This window comes from Nicotiana sylvestris, chromosome 1 (genome assembly GCF_000393655.2).
Source record: "Nicotiana sylvestris chromosome 1, ASM39365v2, whole genome shotgun sequence".
NCBI lineage: Eukaryota > Viridiplantae > Streptophyta > Magnoliopsida > Solanales > Solanaceae > Nicotiana > Nicotiana sylvestris.
Genome location: NC_091057.1, coordinates 157,601,969 through 157,629,947, shown reverse-complemented (window position 1 = coordinate 157,629,947; position 27,979 = coordinate 157,601,969). Strand labels below are relative to the sequence as shown.

The 27,979-nt window shown below is 35.6% G+C and overlaps 3 protein-coding genes across 3 annotated transcripts; all 3 read right to left on the bottom strand.

The window, feature by feature from the left end:
* Nucleotides 1-501: 501 nt before the first annotated feature.
* LOC138876486 (uncharacterized) lies at nt 502-1,455 on the bottom strand. Its single transcript, XM_070155514.1, has 3 exons — nt 955-1,455; nt 783-859; nt 502-688 (listed from the first exon to the last, which is right to left on the bottom strand). The coding sequence occupies exons 1-3, from the start codon at nt 1,453-1,455 to the stop codon at nt 502-504; spliced, it is 765 nt and encodes a 254-aa protein (XP_070011615.1).
* Nucleotides 1,456-1,751: 296 nt separating this feature from the next.
* Nucleotides 1,752-2,540, bottom strand: LOC138876485 (suppressor protein SRP40-like). The gene has a single exon (XM_070155511.1). It carries the CDS (start codon nt 2,538-2,540, stop codon nt 1,752-1,754), a length of 789 nt encoding a protein of 262 aa, XP_070011612.1.
* Nucleotides 2,541-10,726: 8,186 nt separating this feature from the next.
* LOC104238855 (AT-rich interactive domain-containing protein 1) lies at nt 10,727-21,564 on the bottom strand. Its single transcript, XM_070155507.1, has 5 exons — nt 21,465-21,564; nt 20,613-20,788; nt 17,178-17,274; nt 15,685-16,793; nt 10,727-11,852 (listed from the first exon to the last, which is right to left on the bottom strand). The coding sequence occupies exons 1-5, from the start codon at nt 21,562-21,564 to the stop codon at nt 11,019-11,021; spliced, it is 2,316 nt and encodes a 771-aa protein (XP_070011608.1). The 3' UTR covers nt 10,727-11,018.
* Between the last annotated feature and the right edge of the window lie 6,415 nt (nt 21,565-27,979).

Below are 27,979 nucleotides of genomic sequence, written 5' to 3'. Positions count from 1 at the left end.
CATTCTTGAAACCTTTCCAGAAGTAGGATGTTCAGTTTATTCTCTTCTTCTCTTCTTCTTTGGTCTGCCAGACATCTTTTTAATTGGTGGGGGTTCAATTGGTGGATTGGTAGATGTTGACCACATCTGCATGTTTGGCACAGGTTGGATGAATGTTGAATATGCCTTCAGATAGGTGGATTTGCGGTACCAGTGAGATATGTAGTTAATTGGGTCAAGGTTCTTGAAATGCATAGCAACAATGGCATGAGCACAAGGGATACCCTTCAGCATCCATGACCTGCATGTACAAGTTTGAGCTTGCATATTCACACAATGCTTCAGCACCACTCTTAATGAGGTATCCTCAACCTCGTAGCCATATTCACCATTCCACTTGATTGTACACCTTATAGATTGGGCAATATTATTCTGATACACCTTCATAGCAATTGGGGATATATCACATATCTATGTATATGCAAACTCCCTCAACTTTCCTATTCTCTCCATCATCTTCACTCAAATTTCCTCCAACATTGTGATAATTGTCTTGTGCCGAGCAGCAAGTATCCAAGCATTAAATGTCTCGCACATATTGTTGTCAATTATATCACATTTCCTATCACAGTTGAAGTATGCTCTGCACCAGGTTTCCTTGTTATACCTCAAGAGGCTCTCATATATCTCATTCCCAAGCATATTCAAACTGTCCAGGTGAAAAATTCAGTTCTGCCACACATGATGCTCTAGCAAACCTCCAGAAATTGTTTCTCCTCTCTAATCATATCCGATCTTTGGACCAGTTTGCTAATATATGTCTGGCACACCACCTATGTTCACTTTCAGGCAACACTTCTGATACAGCTTTAAGCAATCCCTTAAACATAAAAAGAATTGAATTAGTTGCCAACAAAAACAAAAATTAGAAAAAATAAATATTGACAGAAAACAGAAACAGAAGAATATATTCACCTTTTGCATATCAGACATGATAGTAAGATCCCTTCCATCTTGAAGCTCTAAGTCATGAGTCAAACACTTCAGAAACCATGTCCAAGTGAAACTGTTCTCAACCTCTACAATGGCCCAAGCTATAGGAAACATCTGATTATTTCCATCATTTGATACTGCTAAAAGAAGTTGACCCTTACAAATGCCTTTCAGAAAACAACCATCAAGACCAATTATCCTTCTGCAAACTTCAGACCATCTTTTTTTCATAGCATAGAAGCAAACATAAAATGAATTGAAGACAATCTTGCCTTCACCTTGATCTTCTACCTTCACAACAGAAGTTGTACCTGGATTTGTCTGTAACAGAATATCTCTATAATCATAGAGTCTTTTGAACTCAGCATGCACATCACCTATTATCTCCTTCAGAATTTTTGCTCTAGCTTTATGTACAGTAGACCTACCAACATACATGTCCAGTTCATCCTTAATGAGTTTCTTTAGCTCCCAAACTTTCATATTTGGTTGACACACAATCTTATCCCTGTAATGCTTTGCTAGGTGTCAGGAGTTGCAAAGCTTGTTTTTATTTGTTTTGTACACTTGTGGACAGGACAATACCTTTTTACCTTAAAATTGTTGGATTTGTCATCTTTGCTTGCAGCCAAGATCCATGAACATTTTGGATTCATGCATCTTACCCTCACCCTACCATGTTCATTAATATACTTTTTAATTTGAACTCCTTTCTGAATTGCATGTTTACTAACATCAAACCTAAATTGTTCAACACTCTAAAAAATCAGCCCCAACTCCTAGGTTATTTTCTTGACAGTTGGACCAAATATCAGAGCTTTCTTCCTTCTCTTGGCAGCTATTTTCTCCTTATGTTCTTCATCTAATTCATCTTCAGCATCTGAAGGAAAACTTTCAGCATCTGAAGACCCAAAGTAAGGCTCAACTGTCCCTACTAAGCCTGTGTACCTATCTTGCTTGCTACCAGTTCTTAATTCATCAAAACCAATATCAACTCCTGCATCACCTAGGTTAATATCACCTCTATCTTTTGGCCTTTCACTCATTTTCCTCCTATACTTCTTCAGTTCATCCCTATACTCTACAAATTCTTCATGAACATCAGATCCATAATCCTTGTCATCAGAAACATGTAAATCTACTCCATCACTCTTATCACTATCACTATTGTCAAAGTCTGAATCATTCTCATTGTCATCCTTACCTTCACTATTATCAAAGTCTGATTCACTATCTACTCCACTCTCTTGTTCTCTTGAAGGTGCAGGGGCAGGAGCAGCTTCAGGAGAAGGAGAAGGGCAAGGGGAAGGGGAAGGGGTAGGTTCATGAGCAGCGGCAGATTCAGATTCAGATTCATTATCTTCCTCTTCTTCTAAGACATTTGTGCTCTTAAAAGCTCCACTATTAGACCCACCAACCCCTTTACTAGCCTCATTTATGTTAACAACACATAAAGGGGCAGCATGAGTCACATAAATATCTAAGGTATCCCCATCTTCCAATTCATTACAAATGTCTAAAATATCCTTGCCTGTGAGAATATTTACCAATTTATCTATCCTATCCATTGGACAAATATACAACTCAGCCACATTTGAAAGTCATAGATCCTAGTGTAGTTCATCAGTTCAATAAGAGACAGTAAATCCACATCTACATCTAAAGTCAATGTTTGACTACCACCCACATAACGAGCAAAGTTACCAAGAACTAATACCACATCATGGTACCACCTGAGAGTAATAATTTTAAAAGACATTATCTGCAAATAAATGGACTTTCCACATGCAACAATTGAAAATAAAGAACTACAGATGAAATATAAAAGTGGAGACAAAGACAAGAACATATCACATTGTTCAAAGCAATGCTATTACAATAATCAGTTAAACCCTAACTTTACACACGGCGTGCAAATGCAAGACAAATCTTTTTTTATAAAAAAAACTATCTGTAAAGGCAACAAGACGACAACTTCACAGTGATATCGACGATGACAAAAGATTCCCATTTTAAAAGTCTGATAACCCTAAGCAAAATAGAAGAAATTTAAAAAAAAAACCTAGGTTCAACCCACCCACTACTAAAATAAACGGGTAATGCAATGAGAAGAAAATTACTAACCTATTAACCGCATAAATCCACGATGAAAGCGTAGCTTGAGATGGTCGCCGGAATCGCCTTTACAGTAGCTCCCTCTAGATGTATCAGATTTTGAGTACTGACTTGGGTAAGTTTGGTTTTAACGCTTTTTACCTTGTGGGTCTGGTAGGGTCAGTTAAGGTCGGGTAGGGTCGGGTTAGTTATTATAACGTAATGGGTTAAAATTAAGTAAAGTCAAACGCGTGACATACACGGATGTCTTATTGACAGGATTTGGTCAAAGGAGGTGGGTACTAGATACACTTTAGAAAGGTTTCTTGTGTAAGGTTATTATCGTCCACAGAAAGTGTGTAAGGAAGATTTGGGCCAAAGGTTGGTGGTAAACTATGTATTAAGCCTTCAAGCTTCATAATCTCATTCTTCTAAAATGCGTTGGACTAAAACAAACCAAAAATACTTTTAATATAGTTTGGTATTGTCTTATAAGTAGATTTTTTATTTTTATTTTTCATGTGCGACTTTATTCACACGCTATGAGCTAATTTGGAGATTAAGTGTATATTACCCATATGATCTTGAGTATTCACGGTCATCAAAATCCAAAAATTGTGTATGCGTCTCTAAAGCTACTAATAAAGGTCGTAAATTCCGTATACGGCCAAAGACACTAAGCCGGGCACCACACATCACTCCCTGCCATTTTCATAGTCCCGTCAAACCATTAGCTCTAATATCAACATCTTATTTACTTTTTATGTGGAACTGTGATCACACGCCCCTAACAATCTGGATAACTAGATTTCTCTAATAAATTTTTTCTTATCAACTTTAATCCATTATTGTGGTGTTTCAGGTAAATAAGATTAGTAATATCATTGAATGTTGAACAGAAATTCAGGAGTTGTCACTTTATTATGTCATTTCTATTTTATTTTTGTAACCTCTCTAATATTAAACTTCGAAATGTGGGGCAACAGTGTGGTTAGTGACAATCGTAATGCCTTCCACGGTAATATCATTAAAATTTATGTTAAACTTTGAGAGCATAAAATAATGGTCCACAACTGTGTCTATTTATGATAATTATTTTCTAAAATTAAATTGAGTCGTTACAACTTACAAGTGGACTGGAATCATGAAATATTGTTTCACAAAAAAAAAATTGATTTTTACTTGATCAGAATTAAAGTAATTCTTTCTGAATTAAGACGATCATATTGGAAGTATCTACGACTGATTATCTTAATGAAATAAAACTAAAGAAAAAGTAAAGCAGACAAGGTTAAGAATTTATATTTTCACAAAAATCTTTAAGGAATAATTCAATGAATCATAATTGATATGTTTGAAATAAAAGGAACTTAACATAAAGAAGTGCTTCAAGAGCTAACTGTTCTAAAAATCAAGAGGCAAGAAAATAATTACAAATGAGCTAGCAAAAAGTAGTACTTCCTCTAAAACGAGATAGTTTGACTCGACACGGAGTTTGAAAAAAAAGAATAAGACTTTTGAAATTTGTGATGTTAAAAGCTTAAGGGATAAAATGTTTGTGGGGTCATAACATTTGTGTGGCTATAAAACTTGTCATTAAGGGTAAATGGATAAAATAAAAGAGTTTAAAGTTGAATTATTTCCAAATTTAAAAATGTGTTATTTGTTTCGGAATAGACTAAAAAGAAAAGTACCTAATTTGACGATATGAAACGAAGGAAGTAGTAGATATATCGTACAAAGAATCCATGGCTACTGACCTATAAAAGTAAATCAATAAACAAGTTCAATGAATCACATGCCTAGGAATAGGGGTGTAGAGAAGAAACCGATAAATTGCATCAACCCAATAATTCGAGTCAAACCAAGAAAAAAAATCTGATTATGGTTCGTTTGATTTGGTTTGGTGTTGAAAAAAAAACCCGACTATAATTGGTTTGGTTTGGTTTTAACTAAAGAAAGTCAAACCGAAACCAAACTAACTCGAAACCAAACCAACCCGACATTACGTATATAAATTTTTTAGATATATTTAATATATGAATATATTTATTGTGATGTAATTTATAAATATTTTCTTAAAAAATTTCATAATTTTATTTTTTAAGGTATTATTTCAAGGTTGGACTTAGAATTTTTGAATGTTCCGGTAAGTCTTATAGCCATTAACATTAGTAAATTAAATAATTCTAACAAAAGTCCAAACCAAAATCAAATCAATACAATGCTAACAAAAGACATTCAATTCAATACTATGAACGAGAATGTATTGAATATCTATTTTTTGTTTTGCAATAATTTAGATAAAAATGCATAACCTATTTTTATTTTTTCTTTAGCATTTAGTCATGTAATTAATACTCACTTATTAGTCTACTTATTTTAGCATGACTTAGTACTTTTAGATTATGTTTGTTTTTATTATAGCTTTTTCATTAGCAATATTTATATAACATAATTTTATTGTATTTGTTGTTGAATATTTTAGGATAATACCATGACACATCTCATATTTTGTATTATTTTCATGGAAAATACTTTATGTAGTTGTATCTTACTAGGATTAAAGAAATATTTTGAGCACAATTTATATGTTTTGTTCTACGAAGATTTTACCGGAAAAAAACCCGAATAACCCGAAAATCCGAAAAAGACCGAGAGTAAAAAACTCGAGTTTTATTGGTTTAGTTTGGTCTTTAGATTTAATAATCCGACAAAATTGATTTGGTTTGGTAATTGTAAAATCCGAACCAACCCGACCTATGTACACCCCTACCTAAGAAGTAGAGGCCGAGCCACAATTTGAATTTTATGGGTTTTAAATTTCTAGAATAACGATATAAGGTATTAGTACCGTGTTTCGAATTTAATTTTCGTATATATGTAATAGATTTCTTAATCCAAATATAAAATTTAAATAAAAATTATTGAATTCGGTGGAAACCATACTTTAGTTTCGACCTCAGCCCTGCTTGGAAGTAAGTGTAAACCCTCACTACTTAATTTTTATTTTGTGGAATGTCGACATGTAGGGATTCCTTCGTAAATTAGGAAATTGTATTATGTGGCAACCATTACATACAATTAGGTAACACATTATCAAGCATTAAGCTAGCCTACTTTCATTTGTTACTTATTTAAAGTGAACCATAATTTCCTTTTCTCACTTCCAAGTTCCAATCAATGGAAAGGTCATTCAATTGATTGGGGGCAAAAGTAATAAAAGTAGGGAAAGCAAAAGAAAAAGAAGAATAGAAAGAAAAAAAAAACTCCTTCATTCAAAATTTTATATATAGAACCTTTAAGGGTTTATTTCCCGTATATATTTTTGAAAACACTCTCCTATAGTCCTATTGAATTTCTCCTTTATAGGAAAGCAGAAAATGTTGTTTAAAAACAAAATAATAAATTTAAAAAGTAAGAGTGAAGATTAGAATCGTAAGAAACGGTTATAAATCCACTTTCCTACTTAAAAAATGAGCTAAGAGTCATGTATACCGTTATAATTAAATTTTAGTATATTGTTTTGAAGAAATTAGAAATAATAATAATAAAATGAAATGAACATTAAAATAGAGTAGAAAGCAAGAGAAAAGAAAATTTGCAGTTTAATATAGTTGTAATTTCACCTCATCTTTCCTTTCATTTCTCTTCACTATTCACGAGCTACACCCACTCATAAAAATAAAAGTCGAAGGCGGTGCGACATTTTGTTTTTGATTGATGGAAAGGAAAATAAAAAAGGTTGGGAGTAAAGTGTGAGAGGATATTATTTGTCTTGATCAAAGTGTGAATTGCATTATTAGCCTCGAAACCCCCACACCTTCCTCTACATTCTTTTCATATATTGCATTATTAGCCTTTTCAATATACTTTTAAGTTTGATTTGGTTTAGTGTTGGAAAAAAAAATCCGACTATAATTGGTTTGCTTTGCTTTTAACTAAAGAAAGTTAAATTGAAACCAAACCAACCCGACATTACATATATAGAAATTTTAGATATATTTAATATATAAATATACTTATTGTGATGTAATTTATAAATATTTTTTAAACTTTTTTACAATTTTATCTTTTAAGGTATTATTTCAAGGTTGAACTTAGAACTTTTGAATGTTCCAATAAGTTTTATAGCCATTAATATTAGTAACTTAAATAATGCTAACAAAAGCCCAAACCACAATCAAATCAATATTAATGCTAATAAAAGACATTCAATTCAATACTATGAATGACAATGTATTGAATATCTATTTTTTGTTTTGCAATAATTTAGATAAAAATTCATAACCTGTTTTTATTTTTTCTTTAGCGTTTAGTCATGTAATTAATACTCCCTTAATAGTCTATTTATTTTAGCATGACTTAGTACTTTTAGATTATGGCATTTTAATTAGCAATATTTATATTACATAATTTTATTGTCCATATTGTTGAATATTTTAGGATAATACCATAGCAAATCTCATATTTTGTATTATTTTCTTGAAAAATACTGTATATAGTTGTATCTTACTAGGATTAAAGAAATATTTTGAGCACAAGTTATATGTTTTGTGCTACGAAGATTTACCGGGAAAAAAAATATGAAAAAATCCGAAAAACTTGAAAACCCGAGATTGAAAAACCCGAATTTTTATTGGTTTGGTTTGGTCGTTAGATTTAATAACCCGACACAATTGGTTTGGTTTGGTAATTACAAAATCCGAACTAACCCGACCTATGTACACCCCTACTTTTAGTATATGATCCATTTCGTAGGGGATTTTTCTGTCAAAATGTAGGAAATCGACAATAAAACTGTCACGACCCATTTTCTGAACAAGTCGAGACTGACACTCGATCACTAAACAAGACCGAGCGAACCATCTCTGCTTATCAAATCTATTATAACTCCAAACTTTATATACAACAAGGCAATACTCTAACCCAATACTTTTGATTAATTTAAATATTTAAATAAATCAACTCCAAAACTTTATTCATAGTAACTACTAAATTACTATTAAGTTATTATCAAAAACATCTGAATCTTAACCTAACGACTATGTCTATGAAGCCTCTACTGATAAACTGACGCATTGCTCAGGACATGAGATTTCTTAAACAGTTCTCTAAGTAAACAAAGAAATAACTAAATAAATATGACTCTAAGGAATACTCCATGAACAAAAGCGGAGCTCACCAATAGCACTGGAAGAGAAGGAAGTCCTAACCAGTAGCCTGATCGCCTGCAAAATCGGCTTCTGCGTTGTACCGCAGACCAACGTAGGTTCCCAAAAGAGAACGTCAGTACCATCCATTGTACTCAGTGAGTCTCAACAACAGGGGGCGAAATTTTAATAACATATACATTACGAGCAAAGGTTCTAAATGCATGTAAAGCATAAAGCATATAAGAATAATTCTAAATAATTGCATAATAGCAGTTTATGAATATTCTAAAAGAAATTCTTTTCTTTTTCTTTCTTATAAAAAAATACTTCACTTTATACTTTGGGAATTCCAACTATCCCCTACTTAATTCTATCTAAGTCACCGTGTAATCGGCACGAGTTCGATCCCAACCTGATCGAATAGGCCCAATCCACGAGGTGTCACTCACTTCATGGTTCTCAGCGCTCATGTATCATACCTTAGCGTGGCTAAGTAAATTCTCAACAACGAGACCCTCGGCTCGTGTGCTCCCTACTTTGGCACAAGTAGTTTCAGGAAGTCAACGCCTTTGTTAGGACCCTAGTCCTAGACGATGACCCCTTCTCAGAATAAAGGATACTCCCAAATTATTATTTTTTCTAAAACTTCTTCTTGTGACTTTTCAAGTCTAAATCTTTTATACATACTCATACTAGTATCCTTAAATGTAAGGCATGACATAAGAATGAAATAAACATTCAAAAATATTTATAAAGATTCTTGATTCTTCATGAATTTTCAACATGAAAACGCATATAAGAATAACACAAAAATCTGAAATTTATGCACATATATCAAAATAATCATCTAAACTTTAGCTAGAAAATAATCCTAAGCTAATAGGTACTTACTACTCCAATTAAGTATATATTAACTCTTTTATGCAATTCATCAAACACCTTGTATGCGTGCTTTTGTGAGTTAAACCACTTTAGTAAAGGATTATATCAACTCACCTCAAAACTCCTTGAGCCAATACGTGGGCCCCAGTCCAATTTATACCCGTCAAACAATTGATTCTACAACAACCAGTGCATTTTAATTAATTTCAAAGTTTTACACCTAAACATGAAATTTAATGTTGATACAGAGGAAGAAGGGAATTAACTATTAAATTCTTACCTACTACTACTTTAGGATAATTGACAATAGAAAATTTTATATACTTGGGTTCAAGAATTAGTGCTTTGTAAAGAATCCTAGGATTTTCGTTGCCTGCGTAAATCGTCTTGTTGCCTCTGTTTCTCGTTCTGTTCCTCTTTTTTTTTTGTATGCGGCTTGCGTGAGTTTAAGCTTCTATTTTGTTCCTATAAGACTTTTCAGCCTTCGGACTTAGTGTTTTGATTAAGGCTTTCAAGCTTTTTGCCCTAAAGACTACGTTTCCAGCCATTATATGGGCCCTCCTCTCTTTTTTTCTTTCCTTTTTAATTCTCTATTCAGTTTAAATTTCTATAGATTTGAGGAGTATTACAAAAATACATGAGATCCTTGTAGAATCGAGGAGTTTGGCAATGTGTAACCTATGATTATTTTACAGATTTCTCGTGCATTCACAACATATAGTGATCTCAAACCACATATATTACCCAAAAAGAAGAAATAAGGGAAACTGAAAACCTAAAAACCACTCTTTCCTAGCAAAACTCAACATTAGGAGAAATAACAGGAACACAATTTTATCTGAATACAACTATACATTCAGTAAATGTCTGTCACTTAATTGCAGCAACCAAAATGGGCTATAAAGATTGTGTCAATTTGGCATATTGCTGCAACCATTAATTGTGTTTGGCACAAATATACTCTTTTTGGCACATGGTTTTGCAAGTGGATTGTTCGAAGTGGATAAAATTTCTACTGCATATGCTTCACAGAATTATAGGATAACAAATCAGGAGTAAAGACCCTCCCTACGGTAGTCACAACACAAGATTTCCAATTTGCATAAGCTGTTATATGTTCATCTCTTAGCTCGCCCCAGAAAAGCTCCAATAAAGGGATGTTTTAACAAACAGAAGATAGAACAACAACAAAATATCCGGTGAGTTTCCACAAGTGAAGTCTGGGAAGGGCAGTGTGTACGCAGACCTTACACCTACCTGGGAGGGCAAAGAGGTTGTTTCCGATAGACTCTCGGCTAATAACATAAGACAGAGACTTCACAATATAAAAGAGACTAGCTTTGCTGGCATGATCTAACCAAATCAACTCTACTAGAAATCATCAAAATTCTTTATTTTTTATTATATTCTTTGCAACAAAAACTGGGAAAAGGAATGGTTATCTAAAAAGTTTACCTTTTCTTCCAAAAAATAAGAGCAAACTGTCAATTTGAATCATCACTTTTCCACTTAATCTTGAATAAAAGGACCATTTCAAAACCTCAGCACTTTCAGAGGTTCACAAAGAAATAAAAGCAAGATAATAGGTAAAAGAGAATCTCATCAAACAAAGAACAAAATGGTAACTTTAATTAAGAGCAGCATGTATATATATAAACTCAAAAGACTTTGCTGTTGGGGTGAAAAATGTGTGCTCCTAGCAGTCTTGTTTCTTTCTGATTCAAGCACTGCTAACTCTACAGGGAGTGTAAACTGTGTACATTGAGAAATGTAGATCAAAAATTGATATCCGTAAACCACCCTTAAACCCCCAATATCCACCAACCCATAAAATTACTGAAACAAAGAAAGAACAAGACTCCTCCAAATTTACATTTCTGAACAAGGCCATTAATGGTGATCAACCTTCGGTTACTATTTAGGATCTAGATGTGCTTTCTTCGGGGAACACAAGATGGAGAACTTATCCCGGCCAAAACAAATAGACCTAGGTCCACACCCTGATTCATCATCATCACTGTCAATGTCACTTGCATTCATCCTATTCTGCTGACCTCTTCGCCGTAGAAGGAAGACATTAAAATAGTAGCTCACCAAAGATTCCCTGCTTTTGTGAGGAAAGACCTTAAAAAGTTCAGGCCAGAAACTGAAACTCTCATCCTCAGACAAAGGGCTCAATTTCACTATATCGTGGAATTTCTGTTGGTCTTCTTCTGTCCAAGAGAGTGCAACCTTTTCACCAATGCAGGCAAATTTCCAGTGATAAAAAGCGGATCCTAGCTCATATTTAACCTTCCTTGTTTTCTCAAAAAGGTGAAACCTGATGCAGTCAAAAGAACCTGGATATTCACAGCCACATGTATCTTGCCTTCCTTTCCCAGCAGGATCTCTTTCGATTAGTAACATTCTGTTCTGTTCATTTTTATCCAGCGGCCAGATTCGGGTGCCCAACCATTTAGAGTCAGATTCATAGATGTCATTTTTCCATTCTGGAATATCCGCTTGAAACTCTGACCCAATCGATACTAGTTTCTTACGGCGACGGTTCCACCAAACTCCTGACTCGGCAGAAGAGTCAGTAGGTCCATCAATCAGAGTTTCATTGATATGAGAAGCTGATAATGATGTTGTTGATAAAAGCTGGGTCTTTTTCGAAGAATCTTTTGCAGATACGACCCTTTGACTGCACCTTACTCGCTCAGACCCACTATTATCATCATACATAGATGGATGCATTTTCTGTTTGTGCTACAATGCAAAGAAAAACTTGAATTAACCCAAGCCTGGATATGAGTAAATTAATGATCATCAACAGAGCATAAATATTTGTATTATCATGACTGGCTAAATGAGGTTGCCAGCTGGAGTAGGAAGAAAGGGTTAAAAGGTTCAAAAGAGACCAGACTCCGAGATTTCAACTCTGCACACTGTGAACTAATCACATTTCAAGGTTGATAAAAATGCCGAATAAACCAAGGAAGCTATCTTGGTTACTGAATTAGCAGTTTATCTAGCATAAGAGGCGGCACACTGCATGAAAAGGGTTCACGTTTGGAAGCACAGAACTCTCTCATGATATATAGGTTGTATTAAAATTAGGCATGGTGGAAGTCCATTGCTTATGAATTTAAAACATGCTACACAAAGGAAACTTGAAACACATACTAGCAGTTGCCTAACAGAAATTTAGATGAAGCATTTTAGATCTAGGAAAGAAACCCCAAAAAAGAAACAACAAAAAAAGGCTAAGCCATTTAAGGAGAACGCACTATATACTTGAGAGATATAATTTAACTGGGATACAAAGGTCTGCAATGACCCGACATGCATTACTTTTTGGGTTTACCAAGAGCATGAATCCCCTAAATATCAAATCTGGCATGGTCATTTTGGAATATGAGACACTAAAGAATCTGGAAAGCAAACTTCAACCATCCACATTATTGCCATTTTCTAAGAAATACATCAACCTAATACAGGAAAATATGACAAATCAATAAGAATTGAGAATATACCCCTTATTTTATGCCTTACTACTCATATTAAAAGGAAAAGCAAACAAACTAAGAGGGTGTTTTGGCTTAAGCTTATAAGCTGGTCAAACTGGCTTATAAGCATTTTTTGTCTTATCTACGCATTTGATAACACCAAAAGTATTTATAAGCTAGGTGCTTACAAGTCAAAATAAGCCATAAGTCATAAGTTGGTCAAGTTGCCCCCAGCTTATGGCTTTTTAACTTCACTTTTGCTTAGACCAATAATTTTGCTATTTTATCCTAATACACTGTGCAATTCTTAGTATATCTTTCTACAACAAAACCTCGCCCCCTCCATGATTCACTTCTTCACTTTCTTTCGAGACCTCTTCACCATTAATAACATTTTCCAGATTCTCCTTCAAATTAAATAGGGTCTCCCTTTATTCTGTTAAATCTCGTTCTTCTGGAAAAAAAATATTGTCAATGCAAAACCATCTTAATTATTTATTTTACCTAACCAGTGTATTACTAAATAATAAACAGTGTGCTAAACAACCAAAAGATATTTTTGCAATATTGGCAGAATTCGAAGATTCTAATTAAGACGAGATAACAAAAATTTTGCAAGAATGAAAACAAATGCAATTAACTACTATGTAAGACATAAATTCTTTAATTTAAATAAAAGTTCAAAAGAAGATAATATTAATCATAGAATACTCAAAAATTAGTAGGTGAATGCCATACACACGAAAGAATATCAAGAACAAGAAGAAAGTGGGAATCAAGTTTTTTATGTCTACTTGAAATAATTTTGTTCTTTCTTATTATTAGCGAAATATTAACTATTATATGTAAGTTTATCAAAATAAAAATTTAGATTAAAATAATTTTTATCTAATTAATTTAGAATAAAAGTAAGCTGAGACAACATAATTTTATTCGCTGAAAAGCCTTTACAACTATAAGGGCATTTGAGTCAATTTACCAAAAATAAGGGCTTATCGGCATTCTTTTACCAAATACTTCGGATGCTTATTTATCCGAACTTTTATCCGAACATGTAACTACTTATTTATAAAAGTAGTTTCAGCACTTAAAAGTGTTTTTCAACACTTGATGCTTATTGGCTACTTCAAATCATCTAAGCCAAACGGGCTCTAAATAATTTTTTTTGTAAGAAGACATACTAAAAGCTCCAATTGTATTAGAATTCTTAAAGTACCGCATATCACATGTTAAAGGTGCCTATTCATCAAATTTTACGCGACAGATTTCTGATTAAGGTACATCACAATATGTTTGACACATCATAAAGTATTCAATATACCATTTCCAAATTTCAAATGTTTCACATTTAATAAACTCAATTTTAATGATGTTATGATGCCAATCTATACAAATTTGCACCAATGCTCTTTTGAGTATAATTACCAAAAAGAAATGCCTGCACAAACTCCATGATCTCATACCTAGTCAAATATATTTAGACACCATGGATCTTTGAAAATTGTATGAGAATGTTTTCTTATAAGGAGAGTGTTTTTTTGGTGATAAGTAGATGGGTTAGAGAGTGAATGTGACAGGAAAATACATACAACTGGTATTTCATTAACTGTGTCTCCTTTACTAGAGTTAAGGTACTTCTACTAAAATGCCGATTTTTGCAGCCACCAGGATTATTATAACTTTTCAAGTCAGCATCCAAGTATTTAAAATTTCTTGAATCTGTTCAAGTTGTAGAATATTCCAAGAAATCTCTCCTTGATATTACTAAATCTTACACTTAAAGCAGCAAACATAAGCAAAAAGTCAATGCCATTACTGAAGAGAACAGAAGATCAAGAATTATCAACATCTATCTCCCTCTTCCCAACGCCTCCCAGAAAAAGGAAAGGTGAACGGGACATAAGAACAAATAAACTTATAAAATTAATTTCAAAAACTTTCAAAATTTCTTATTCCTCATAATCTCAACATGACAAATTGGATACAAACTAAACGTGAGTTTTTCAAATGCTTCAAATAGTCTTTTCCACCATAGAAATACACAATCCTCATCCTAAAACATTTACTATTTTCCCCTATTAGTAATTGAGCAGACACAAACATAAATACATGCGCATTTGGAAATTATAAATCATCCATTAATCTATAATATACTCCTGTACTGAAATACTTGTCATACTTTCCTTTTTGAGCTGTATCACAACTTTGTCCATTTACAATGAGAAGTATCACTACATTTTAAATAACACAAAAAGTTCACCATCCCAGTTTTCTCTTCTTAACAAAACTTTATCATCTATTCTACTATTCTACAACACAAAAGTGAAAATATTACACATGTTTCTCAACAAATACTGAACAGTTTACACCTTCAACTCTTCTTATCAGACATGTACAAGTGACTTGGTAAAGACAGAATAGTAAGTCATACTTTGCTATTTTGCCATTTAATCATATGAAACCACAATTTCTCATAACAGCATTTATGAAAGGCCAAATTGACTATGAAAGTCAAAGGGGAATATTCATAAAAGGAGTTCATATGAACCTTAATTTGTGTAAATAGTACCTTCTGTCTCCAAGCTATTATTAGACCTCTAAAATAATATCTGATAAAATAATGCATTGCACCTGTAAAGTTAAATTTGTCTAGAACAAGCTAAAGTAGTCCTTGCATCACCAGTTAAAGATGAATTTAAGAGTCATGGGTTTATCGCTGTCCTCTACCCTTCTATATCCATCTTCCTTGAAAATCTAGAAATCCTTACTCAGACCTAACAATGTTCTTGAACCACTGCATACCCCAAAAGAAAGCATTTGAAAATGTCTTCTGATAATTTAGCAGAAATACTGAGCAAAATGCTACAGTATGGATGAAAATAAGTTATATAGTGCATGCAGATCAAGCAGATATGCCCCCTGTAGACTACAACATTAAGCCATTAACTAATAAAAATGCAGTTGACATTCCACCGGAGCTACAGAAATGAAATAGGTTTATCTAGTAAATAAAAAATAAAAAAACTGTTGATAGCAAAAAAGTTTACTTCATAAGCAAGTTGGAATTTCAATATACAGGAGAAATGAAGTACCTGCCATATGGAGTACTGAGTACTTGTATCCACATTCCTTTCCAAAACCATTTCCTTTCTTAACAAAAGAACCTTCTTCCAAACAACGTCATTCCCATAAGACTTCCACTTAGATCTTTCCGGCAGATGTCCAATGGCAGGATCACAAGGATCCTTTGCAAGTTCAGTAACCCACTTGAGCATGCCCAAGTTAGACTCTCGCTTCCTCTTCCTAGTACTGCCATCTTCCTCATCCCCACTAGACTTTCTCAGCCCAATATCATCTCCGCCACACTGAACATCTCCGTTTTCATTCACAAAATTCAATTGTTCATCATCATAATAGACGCTCATCTTTTCATCACTATACTTCCTCTTCCTAGTAATGCCATCTTCCTCATCCTCACTAGACTTTGTTAGCCCGATGTCATCTGTATCACGTTGAATGTCTCCATTTCTTTTCACAAACTTCGAGTCTTCTTCATCATAGACAACACTCATTCTTTCATCCATGCCCTTTACATCACAATCATTGTGGTCCAAACTTTGCTTTCCAACGAAATTCTCAGAACATCTAACCAAACCAACAAAATCCTGAACCTCAACACCATTGCTCAAGTCAATATTTGCATACACCTTATCTTTCTTCTTTTCATCAGAAATTTTCATCAAAACCTCCTTCAAATCCAGCTCAAGGTCCATCTGAACGCCACTAAAACCCGAGGCACCACTCTTCCTAACCTCACTCTTTTCATTATTATCAGGTTGCTCAAGACTCAGCATTGCTCTGTCCAATGCAGCTAAATACTTAACATATACCAACTTCAAAGCCAAACCGGAAGTCGAATCAAAACCACACTCTTTAGCTACAACACCCCAAGACCGACTATTACAAACCCTATCGTACCCACCTTTCTCCCTCACAACTAAGTACAGCTTCCACAAATCAACTGTCTTCCCATCACCAAGCATTGGAGGAAATGGCCTAAAACACAAACACCCATTAACCTCTTTTAACAGTTTAGTCTTAAAATCTTCAGTATTAACAAGAAGCTGCTTATCAAGTATTGTAACAATTTCAGGTTCCCTGTAACTTTCTAGACCTGACCCATCAACTCTCTTCGACCACCCTGCCATTTTGTAAAGTCCAAAACCTATAAAAATGTCACTTTTTCACACACAGAAAAAAACATAAAAATCATACAAGTAATTGAGGTTTAAAAGGTGTTACCATTGAAAGAAATGGAAGCAGGTGGTGTACATGGGTGTCGATTGGTTTTTGCTTTAGGCGGGAAGATATTTATGACCCAAAAAAAGAGTAGCCAAATTTTGGGACCCCAAGACTAAATTTCACAAGGAGAGCGGGATTGCGAGGTGGGGGAGGGGGTGGGGGTCAAGCGTGGGGTGGATTTTTTTTCTAATTCTTGAATATGAAGAGTAGAGACCCTTCTGTACAAAAATTGTATTGGATAATAATATTTGGGGATATTGGGGGAAAATACAGAGAGACGTACCAGTAAAATGTCTAATTGGAAGTTGAGGGGGTTGACCTCTTCTTTTGACTTGTTTTCTTTTCTTGGCCCTTTGGTTTCTAACCCTCTTTTTTATTTTCTACAAAGCCTTTTGTTGTAACACTTAGATTTGTGGTAGCCGTAGATCTAAGATTTGTGCACTAAAAAGTAGAGATAGAGGGATGGGGTGGGGGAATGATTTGTATATTAGGGTTTTCCAAAGACACTAAAACCTATTAGAATTGTGTTTTACAGGTGTCAAAATGGGTTGGAGATTCTAAATATAACTTTTGCGGGCTTTAGACTTTAACGGGCTAGGATCGGCTAGGCGTTTTTCCTGAAGGATTCTCAGAATCAGTGGCAGAGTTAGAGATTCCACTAAGAGGATTCAATTTCATTGAGAGGATTCAACTTTTATAAAAATCAGTTATATCAAACTTCTATTTCAAGACCATATGAACCCCACTGCTTCAATGTGGCTCTGTCACTTTTCAATTTCTTGACCGGATAAAGCGAACTAATATTTCAACTACAAACTTTAATTTACTTATATTAAGACTTGATAACATACATAAGTCAATATTTAACAATTCAATACCTAGGGTGAAGCCTTGGCTTATCTATTCCATTCCAACATATTCATTTGCTCGTAAACGTTATTACTAACCATTTATGATTATCTAACAATCACATTTATATCAAACTCATCATTTTCATCAACTACAATTAATACGCATCATTAAAGTCTTTATCAATTCAACAACCAACACCTAACAACCACAAAAAATGCTCTTTCTATATCATAAAAATAACAAATTATCATGTTAAAATAGAGATTTTACCTTTGAAGTTCATGATCTTAGATCTCTACACTTTAGGGTTCTTAGTGATTTTCTTAAAAACCAATAAAGGATTTTGATTAGAATAACTTAAACAAACCTTCAAATACTTAGGATTCTTTTTATTTTTTTCTTGTTCTTTCTATTTGTCCACATACAACATTAGGGCTCTACGGCCCAAAGCTATTGTGCGCTTTCTTGGCCTAGTCATTCCAGGCTTCCTCATGGCATGAGGTCATTTAGGCTTTTTCATGACATGTGGTCATTTCGCAGACTAAAGTCTCTTTTAGGTCCCTTTTGTGTATTGGCCTCGCGATGGGACCCGATAGAATGCCTTGTCATTTTTTCATATGAGCAAAGGCCTAGACTTTCGCACGACTTGAGATCACCTCGAGGTCTGGTGGCCTTCCCGGTCACTCTTGCACGATCTTTGTGCAATAGGTAAGATTGTGTTGCACGTTCGCTTGACCTAGTGTAGGCTTCTCGTAATGCATGATCGGCACGAGAGGTCCTTGCAACTCATTTTTCTTCTTCAACTTTTTCTAATTTCATTTTCAAAACTCAACCCCCATTCAACTTATTAGCGGAAAAATATGAAAATCCCGATACTTTCTAATGTTATGATATTCTATTTATACGCACCATTCACAAAATATTTTCTAGGTATTCATATAATAATTTATAATAGTGGACATGCGAAAAGAGAATATGGGTTGCTGACTTGGAGAGCTGGTAAAAGAATAAAACTTTCAAGAGACTAGGGATACGTTGATTTACAATCTTTATTTGCTTCACATATAACCTGAAATGGTTATTCCAACCGTTATTTTATCATAATTTATCAACCTATTCAATATTATTCCTTTCATAGTTATTTAATTAAGTTTAAAAAGGAGTGTTTTTGGAAAAGAATTTGTCTATTGACTATGAAAGAAAGAAAGAAAAAAGAAAAATAAATATTTTAGGAGTTGAAAGGTTCATGGCAGGCATAAGGCGTGACATATTACATATTAATTAAAAATCAAACATGTCTCATGTATATGCTCTTAATGAGTTGATAATTCGAAAATATTACACCTAACGTGTAAAATTTATTTAATCGAGTAGTGAAATTATTACACACTTAACATGATAAGATAAACCAAACATGATAATAAGACACAAAATAAATATAAATTAGTGGGATAAAATGATATACATGTTTGAGATATGTCAGAATGTATATGAATTAGGTCTTTCTCTCTATTATCATCTATGAAATGGCTGTTAGAAAAATTACAGGAGATCAAAAGAGAAGTATAGATTTGAGGCGTAAAAGATCACTATCTTTCAAGAAATATTGCCTGTATATATATTCTTTAGGGAATTACAAGCAATTCTCCGTCAGGATACAACAAAGCCAGAATTATACTTGCAAATTGAATATCATTGCTCCTGGGGTCTCCTTGTATTTATAGAATTCAAGAGAAGACTTTTCAGAAAAGTCACACTCATATACAAACAATTATGTCTGTTCTATTTAAAATTTAAATTTAAATTTTAAATAATAAGAAAATGTTCCAAAAATAAATACGAAAATAAAACCTTTATTTAAAGGTTTGACCCGGCCCGCGCTCAAACCCCAAGTACAAGTCCAAGTTTACACATACTATAGAAGTATGTCAAATACCCATTCTCTATGACCTAGTGAGCTTAGTCTTTCAAGGCCACAAAAGTAGCTTAAAGCCACCGATGTGTGAACCCCACATATATAAAATATGTCTAATAATCCCCCCCTAGTTTGTATATGTATCATAATATCGTGTATAATGTAAGTCTCTTGTGTAGATTTGAACTTTTCACTAGTGTAAATACCTTAAAGTTCGACGAAGTTATTGGTATCCTAAGATTTGAACCATAACTCCTTTTGTCAAACCAAAAGTATCACACACATAATATTATTAAGCAGCAAAATAATCCAGTATAGAGCTTTAGCACTTTTATGGCCATGTGCTACTCCTTATGTCAAGAATATAAGGCCAACCTTTTAAGTCTTATTTGAAGCGACGCCACTTCATATTCATATAGGTGGAATTTAGACTTTATGTCCCTGTTCCTCAGACATTTGCTAATTCCATTAAGAATTAATTCAACATTTTCAAAGTAACAGTTTGCACTTTCGACTTTGTCATTGTACCCTTGTTATTACAGGCACTTAACAACTCTGTAGCTCCTCATATAACAGTAAATAGTACATTAGAATTAAGGCTCCTAAGAGAAGACCAGTTCTTAAACAACACAAATAACTTGTTATTACCCTTTGAAATTATATTGTTAGAGTGTATACTAACTCAAAGTTGGGTTCCCATCACTTGTATTTTTAATTTAAGAGTTTCAGCCTCATTCCTTCACTAGTATGTTGTACAGCTTCTTTTGGCAATGCTTTAGTAAGTGGACCAACCAAATTTTTATTTGATCTCACATATATTAAAGGTATAGTTCCAGTGGTAATTAACTCTCTTATATAAGCATGTCTGAGGCTTATATGTCTTGATTTCCTATTATACATTTTATTATGAGCTACACATATTGTAGTCTCACTATCACAGAATATAGAAACGGTTGTCATAGGTTGTGGCCACAACTTAATGTCTAGTAACATTTTCTTCATCCATTCTGCTTCTTTTCCAGCAGCTACTAATGCAATAAATTCAGATTCCATTGTAGAGTGAGAAATACAAGTTTGTTTCTTGGATGCCCAACTAATGACACCACCTCCTAAAGTGAATATCCAACCTGAAATAGCCTTGCTATCATTAACATTCGTAATCCAGTTCGCATCAGAATATCCACCCAATACGGTAGGAAAACCACTATAGCAAATACCCAAGTGCTTTGTTCTTTTTAAATACCCACGTACTCTTATTATCACTTTTCAATGATCATTACTTGGATTACTAGTAAACCTTGAAAGTTTCAGATCTATTGCAATGCATTGCATACATCATACTGCCTATAGCACTTGCACACTCTATTTGAACCTTTATTCTTCCCAAATTTTCAATTAATATGACATTTGAGTCATACGGAGTGTTAGACTTTTTTATGCTCAAATGATTAAACCTGCAAAGTATCTTATCAATGTAATAGACCTGTGATAAAGTCACTTTATTATATGTGGTTCTTTTAACCTTGATACCTAAGATAGTATCAACTTCATTCAAGTCTTTCATCTTAAAAATAGAAGTTAAATACTTCGTAGTTTCAAAAATACCAAGCATATTCGTACTAAATATCAACATATCATCAACATAGAGACAAATGATAACTCCATATTCTTTTACAAATTTGGAGTAAATACACATGTCAGCATGATTATGTACGAATCCATTAGATAGTATTATACTATCAAATATTTCATGTCACTGCTTTGATGTTTGTTTCAATCCATAAAGGGACTTTATCAACTTACAAACTTTATGTTCATTTCCAGGAAGAACAAATCCTTCAGGTTGTTTCATATAAATCTCTTCACTCAAGTTTCCATTTAAGAATGCAGTTTTAACATCCATTTGATGTACATACAAATCATATATAGATGCCAAAGATAAAAGCACTCTAATAGATGTTATTCTAGCTACGGAACCATATGTATCAAAGTAGTCAATGCCTTATTTTTTGCGTGAAGCCTTTTGCAGCTAGTCTTGCTTTAAAAGTTTGAATAGAACCATCCGTATTATATTTTCTCCTAAATACCCACTTACAACCTATAGGTTTAGACCCAAGAGTCAAATCAACTAAAATCTATCTGTTATTGGACATTATTGAGTCCATTTCATCATTGATGGCCTCTTTCCAAAAAGCAGCATCCCTCGAAGCCATAGCTTCTTGGAATGTTGTTGGGTCATCTTCAACATTAAACAAGATGGACATTTTATAACTTACAGATGTTCTATCTCCTTCCACAAAAAAAAACTATGGAATCTGAAGAAACAAAATCAGAATCGAGGTGTTTTTCTTTTCTAATTCTTTGGCTTCTTCTAGGTTCTAATTGAGTATTGTCACTTTTCTCATTGCTAACAATTTCTGAGTATAACCTCTTACTCACACCAACATCACTTTGATTTGGTTCAACTAAATGCCCATCTGTAGTATATTTTATAAATTTATTTTCTACAAATTCAACCTAAATAGATTCAACGATAGTATTAGATTCCAAATCTAAAAGTCTATATGCTTTTGAATGTTGTGCATATTCTACAAAAATACTTTTAATTCCTCTAGGCCCCAATTTTGTTCTATGATGATCAGGAACCTTATTGTCACGAACCCTGATTTGCCCTCCGTGAACCATCGTGACGGCACCTAGTCTCCTACAACAAGGTAAGCCTAATATTGCGGAAGAACAAACCAATTTGCAGAAGAAAATAATTTTTTAAACAGAAATAGAGTAATAAAACATCGTTTAAAAGTGTCACTCGGCATACAACAACAATATCTCTCAAAAACTAATACATATTCCCAAAACCCGGAAACCCATGAATCACAAGCTACGAATATAATAAAATGCTCTAACTCCGGAATGTCTACATCAAAAGAAAAGATAGAAGGTTTGTCGCTACAAGATAGAATGGAAAGGGAACCCTCGGTCTGCGGATGCATCAGATGTACCTCAAAGTCTCCGGATCAGTCGCCTCGCCTCAAGGGTGATAGGACTGAGTCGCAGTACATGGATCTGCATATGAAAAACATGCGCAGAAAGAGCATGAGTACACCACAACGGTACTCAGTAAGTGCCAAGCCTAACCTCGGTCGGGTAGTGACGAGGAAGGTCAGGGCCCTACTGAGATAAAATAAAAATATAAGATATGACAGTACAAGATAAGCAGTACAGTTGAAAACAAACAATAAGAATTTAATACGGGAAAACAAGGAATTCAATAACCAAAACAGAGGCAAAAAATCACAAGGAAATAACCGGGATCCCTCAGTATCCTGAGTATCTCTTAGTACCCTCAATATATATGCCAGGGATCTCTTGATATCCCGAGGATCTCTCGGTATCCTCAATATATGCCAGGGATCTCTTGGTATCCCGAGGATCTCTCGGTATACTCAATATATGCTAGGGATATCTTGGTATCCCGAGGATCTCTTGATATCCTCAATATATGTGCTAGGGATCTCTCGGTATCCCGCACCTCAGCTCAAATCATAAATACTTGCAGGGGATCTCCCTGGATGCCGTCCCGTAGTCCCAAAGTAAAACGCGCAGCAACAACATAAGGAATATTCATTAAAGCTCAATTCTGTACCAAGTAAACAGGTAATTCTAACCTAACATGCTTCATATAATACAATTAAGACAATTTAAGCAAGTAAGCAATTAAGTCAGTTAAACATGCTTTTCTAGGCTAACAACAGGCTTAAATTGCAAGTATTATAAGACAGGAAAAAGGAATACAATTAAAATTTCCTAAAGAAAAATCGGATTTCCAACAATTAGCTCAAGTACACACTCGTCACCTCACGTACAAGGCATTTCAATTATCAAATATACCAAATCCCAAGGGGAAGGTCCCCCACACAAGGTTATGCAAGCCACTTACCTCGAACCGGCTCAAATCAATCTGAAACCACGCTCTTGCCACGAGTACTCGACTCCAAATGGCCCAAATCTATTCAACTCAATTTCATAATATAAATAACACTTCAAGTAACTGATTCTACAAAGAAATTCTAAGCTAATACGCGAAATTAGGTAAAATGACCAAAACACCTATCGGGCTCACGTCTTAGAATCGGGTAAAATTTACATTTCCAGAATCCTCACACTTTCACGAGTTCAGTCATACCAAAAGTACCAAAATCAAACCTCAAATGGTCTCTCAAATCATCACTCAAAGATCTCTAATTAGTCAAGCCCTAACCCACAAATTACCGCTTATTTTCCTTAATTTTTCATGCTTAAATTGATAAAAATTATTCCAATAACGAGTTTAGGGACCAAGGACCTTACCCCCAATGAACTCCTCTGAAAATTCCTCTTGAAAAGTGCTCCCCAAGCTTCTTCCCGTTTGAAAAAAGGTGAAAACAGCTAAAATTCGTGAAGGCAAGTTTTTATATGTTCTGCCTAGTTAAACCACATCTGCGGCCCTGGGACTGCACCTCCGGGCCCGCTTCTGCGGAGCCATTGTCGTATCTGCGACTTCTCATTAATTCCCCTTTTCCGTTTCTGCGATAGACCTTCCGCACATGCGGTCTAGCAAGTGTGATACCCTTATCGCACCTGCGGCTCCTGCTGGACCTCCCCAATTCCGCTTCTACGATTTATCCGCCCCTTCTACGGCTCTGCACCTACGAGACCCAACCGCAAGTGTGGTTATGACAGATATCAGCAGCTTCAGCTGCTTCAAACCACTTCCAATTCTTCTGACAACCATCCGAAATCATCCTGAGGCCCCCGGGACCTCAACAAAAGGCACCAACAAGTCTAATACCACTGCCCAAACTTATACCAATCCTTAAAACACCTAAAACAACATCGAAACGATGAATCAACCATGGATTCAAGCCTAAAAATCCCAAAACTCTAAAAATACGCTTTCAATCAAAAAGTCCATCAAACCTCGTCCGATTGACCTAAAATTTTGCACACACGTCACATTCAACACTATGGAGCTACTCCAACTTTCGGAATTCCATTCCGAACCTCGAATCAAAATCTCACTATCTAACTGGAAACTTCAAAATTTGACCTTTCAGCATTTCAAGCCTAAATTAGCTACAGACCTCCAAAACAAAATCTGATCATACCCCTAAGCCCGAAATCACCCAATGGAGCCAGTGGAACCATCAAATTTCCATTTCGAGGTCGTATTAACACTGTTCCGACTATGGTCAACTTTTAAAAATTTAAGCTCTCATTTAGGGACTAAGTGTCCCAAAACTCTCCGAAACTCAAAACCGAAAATCCCGACAAATTAAAGTAGCAGAAATAAATACGGTGAAAGCAGTTAATAGGTGATCGGGGCATTAATTATTAAGACGGTCGGCCGGGTCGTCACATCCTCCTACACTTAAACATTCGTCCGTACTCGAACGAGCATAGAGACATACCTGAAGTAGTGAAAAGATGAGGGTAATGGCTGCGTATATCCTGCTCGGTCTCCCAGGTCGCCTCCTCGACCTGCTGACCCCGCCGCTAAACCTTTACTGATGCAATATTCTTCGACCTCAGCTTTCTAACCTGCATGTCTAATATTGCCACTAGCTCCTCAACATAAGACAGATCCCTGTCCAACTGGACTGAACTGAAATCCAACACGTGCGATGGAACACAGTGATACCTCCGGAGCATCGAAACATGAAATACCGGATGAACTCCTACCAAGATGGGAGGTAAGCCAAGCTCATAAGCAACCTCCCCAACACACCTCAATATCTCAAAAGGTCTAATAAACCTCGGATTCAACTTTCCCTTCTTCCCAAATCTCATAACGCCCTTCATAGGCGAAACTTGAAGCAGAACCCGCTCTCCAACCATATAGGAAACATCACGAACGTTCTAGTCTGCATAACTCTTCTGTCTGGATTGGGCTGTGCGAAATCTATCCTGAATCACCTTAACCTTCTCCAAAGCATCCTGAACCAAGTTTGTGCCCAATAATCTAGCCTCACCTCGCTCAAACCAACCCACCAAGGATCTACATCGCCTATCATATAAGGCCTCATACGGTGCCATCTGAATGTTGGACTGATAGATGTTGTTGTAGGCAAACTCTGCCAATGGCAAGAACTGATCCCAATACCCTCCAAATTCAATCACACGCGCACAAAGCATATTCTCAAAAATATGAATAGTGCGCTCGGACTATCCGTCCGTCTGAGGGTGAAATATTGTACTCTACTCCACCCGAGTACCCAACTCATGCTGAACAGCTCTCTAGAATCGTGATGTGAACTGAGTACCTCTATCTGAAATGATGGAAACTGGAATACCATGCAGACGAACAATCTCCCGAATATAGATCTCTGCCAACCGCTCCAAAGAATAAGTAGTACACACATGAATGAAGTGAGCGGACTTGGTCAGCCGATCCACAATCACCCAAATAGCATCGAACTTTCTCAAAGTCCGTGGGAGCCCAACTACAAAGTCCATGGTGATCCGCTCCCACTTCTACTCCGGAATCTCTATCTGTTGGAGCAACCCACCCGGTCTTTGGTGCTCATACTTCACCTGCTAAAAGTTGAGGTACCGAGCTACAAATTCAACTATATCTTTCTTCATCCGCCTCCACCAGTAGTGTTGTCTCAAATCCTGATACATCTTCGTGGCACTCGGATGAATGGAATACCGAGAACTATGGGCCTCATCTAGAATTATCTCATGAAGCCCATCAACATTGGGTACACAAATCCGACCTTGCATCATCAATACTCCTTCATCACCAATAGTAACATCTCTGACATCACCATACTGAACCTTGTCCTTGAGGACAAGCAAATGAGGATCATCGTACTGACGATCCCTGATACGATCAAATAAGGAAGACCGAGAAACCATGCAAGAACCCGACTGGGTTTTGAAAGATCCAATCTCACAAATTGGCTGGCTAAGGCCTGAACATCCATCGCCATAGATCTCTCCGATGCTAGTAAATATGCCAAACTCCCCAAACTCTCTGCCCGATGACTCAAGGCATCGGCCACCACATTTGCCTTGCCTGGGTGATACAAAATAGTGATATCATAGTCCTTCAGCAACTCGAACCACCTCCTCTGGCGAAAATTCAGATCTTTTTGCTTGAACAAGTGCTGCAAGCTTCGATGATCAGTATAAATCTCACAAGGTACACTGTATGAATAATGGTTCCAGATCTTCAGGGCGTGAACAATGGCAGCTAACTCAAGGTTGTGAACCGGATAATTCTTCTCATGTACCTTCAACTATCTGGACGCATAGGCTTACCGTACTGTCCTACATCAGCACCACTCCGAGGCCAATCCTCGAGGCATCATAATAGACCGTATAAGACGTCGAACCTATAGGCAGAATCAAAATTAGGGTTGTAGTCAAAGTTGTCTTGAGCTTCTAAAAGCTCACCTCACACTCCCCCGTCCACTGGAATGGAGCACCGTTCTGGGTCAACCTGGTCATAGAGGCTGCAATCGATGAAAACCCTTCCACAAAGCGACGGTAGTAACCCGCCAAGCCAAGGAAACTGCGGATATCTGTAGTTGAGGATGGTCTGGGTCAACTCTACACTGCCTCTACTTTCTTCGGATCCACCTGAATACCCTCACTCGATACCACGTGGCCTAGGAATGCCACGGAATCCAACCAAAACTCACATTTTGAGAACTTAGCATATAACTTCTTCTCTCTGAGTCTGAAGCACAGTCCTCAAGTGTTGCTCATGATCTTCTCGACTCCGGGAATACACCAGAATATCATCAATAAAGACAATGGCAAACGAGTCAAGATACGACCGGAACACACTGTGCATCAAATACATAAAGGCCGCTGGGGTATTGGGCAGCCCAAATGACATAACAAGGAACTCATAATGACCATACCGAGTCCTGAAAGCAGTCTTCGGGATATCTAGCTCCCGAATCCTCAACTGATGGTAACCTGAGCGCAAGTCAATCTTATAAAACACTCGTACACCCTAAAGCTGGTCAAATAGATCATCAATGCGAGGCAAAGGATAATGGTTCTTCACTGTAACCTTGTTCAACTGGCGATAATCAATACACATACGCATAAAACCATCCTTTTTCTTTACAAACAAGACAAGACCAGCCCAAGGTGATCTGAATAAAACCCTTATCAAGCAATTCCTGTAACTAATACTTCAACTCAGGAGGAGCCATACGATACGGAGGAACTAGAAATGGGCTTAGTGCCCGACAATAGATCAATGCCAAAATCGATATCTCTATTAGGCGGCATGCCCGAAAGATCAGCTGGAAACACAT

Bases quoted from the DNA above. Each gene is read 5' to 3' on its own strand.
- LOC138876486 (XM_070155514.1), bottom strand. From the start codon at position 1,455: ATGAAAGTTTGGGAGCTAAAGAAACTCATTAAGGATGAACTGGACATG. The intron at 860-954 runs GTGAATATATTC...TTTATGTTTAAG, and splicing joins TCATGTCTGATATGCAAAAG to GGATTGCTTAAAGCTGTATC. The intron at 689-782 runs GTCCAAAGATCG...TCACCTGGACAG, and splicing joins AGACATATATTAGCAAACTG to TTTGAATATGCTTGGGAATG.
- LOC138876485 (XM_070155511.1), bottom strand. From the start codon at position 2,540: ATGGATAGGATAGATAAATTGGTAAATATTCTCACAGGCAAGGATATT.
- LOC104238855 (XM_070155507.1), bottom strand. From the start codon at position 21,564: ATGGATGTTAAAACTGCATTCTTAAATGGAAACTTGAGTGAAGAGATT. The intron at 17,275-20,612 runs GTTTCTATATTC...AAGGCTTTGTAG, and splicing joins GGCCACAACCTATGACAACC to AAAATAAAAAAGAGGGTTAG. The intron at 11,853-15,684 runs GTACTTCATTTC...TTTGCATTGTAG, and splicing joins CTCAGTACTCCATATGGCAG to CACAAACAGAAAATGCATCC.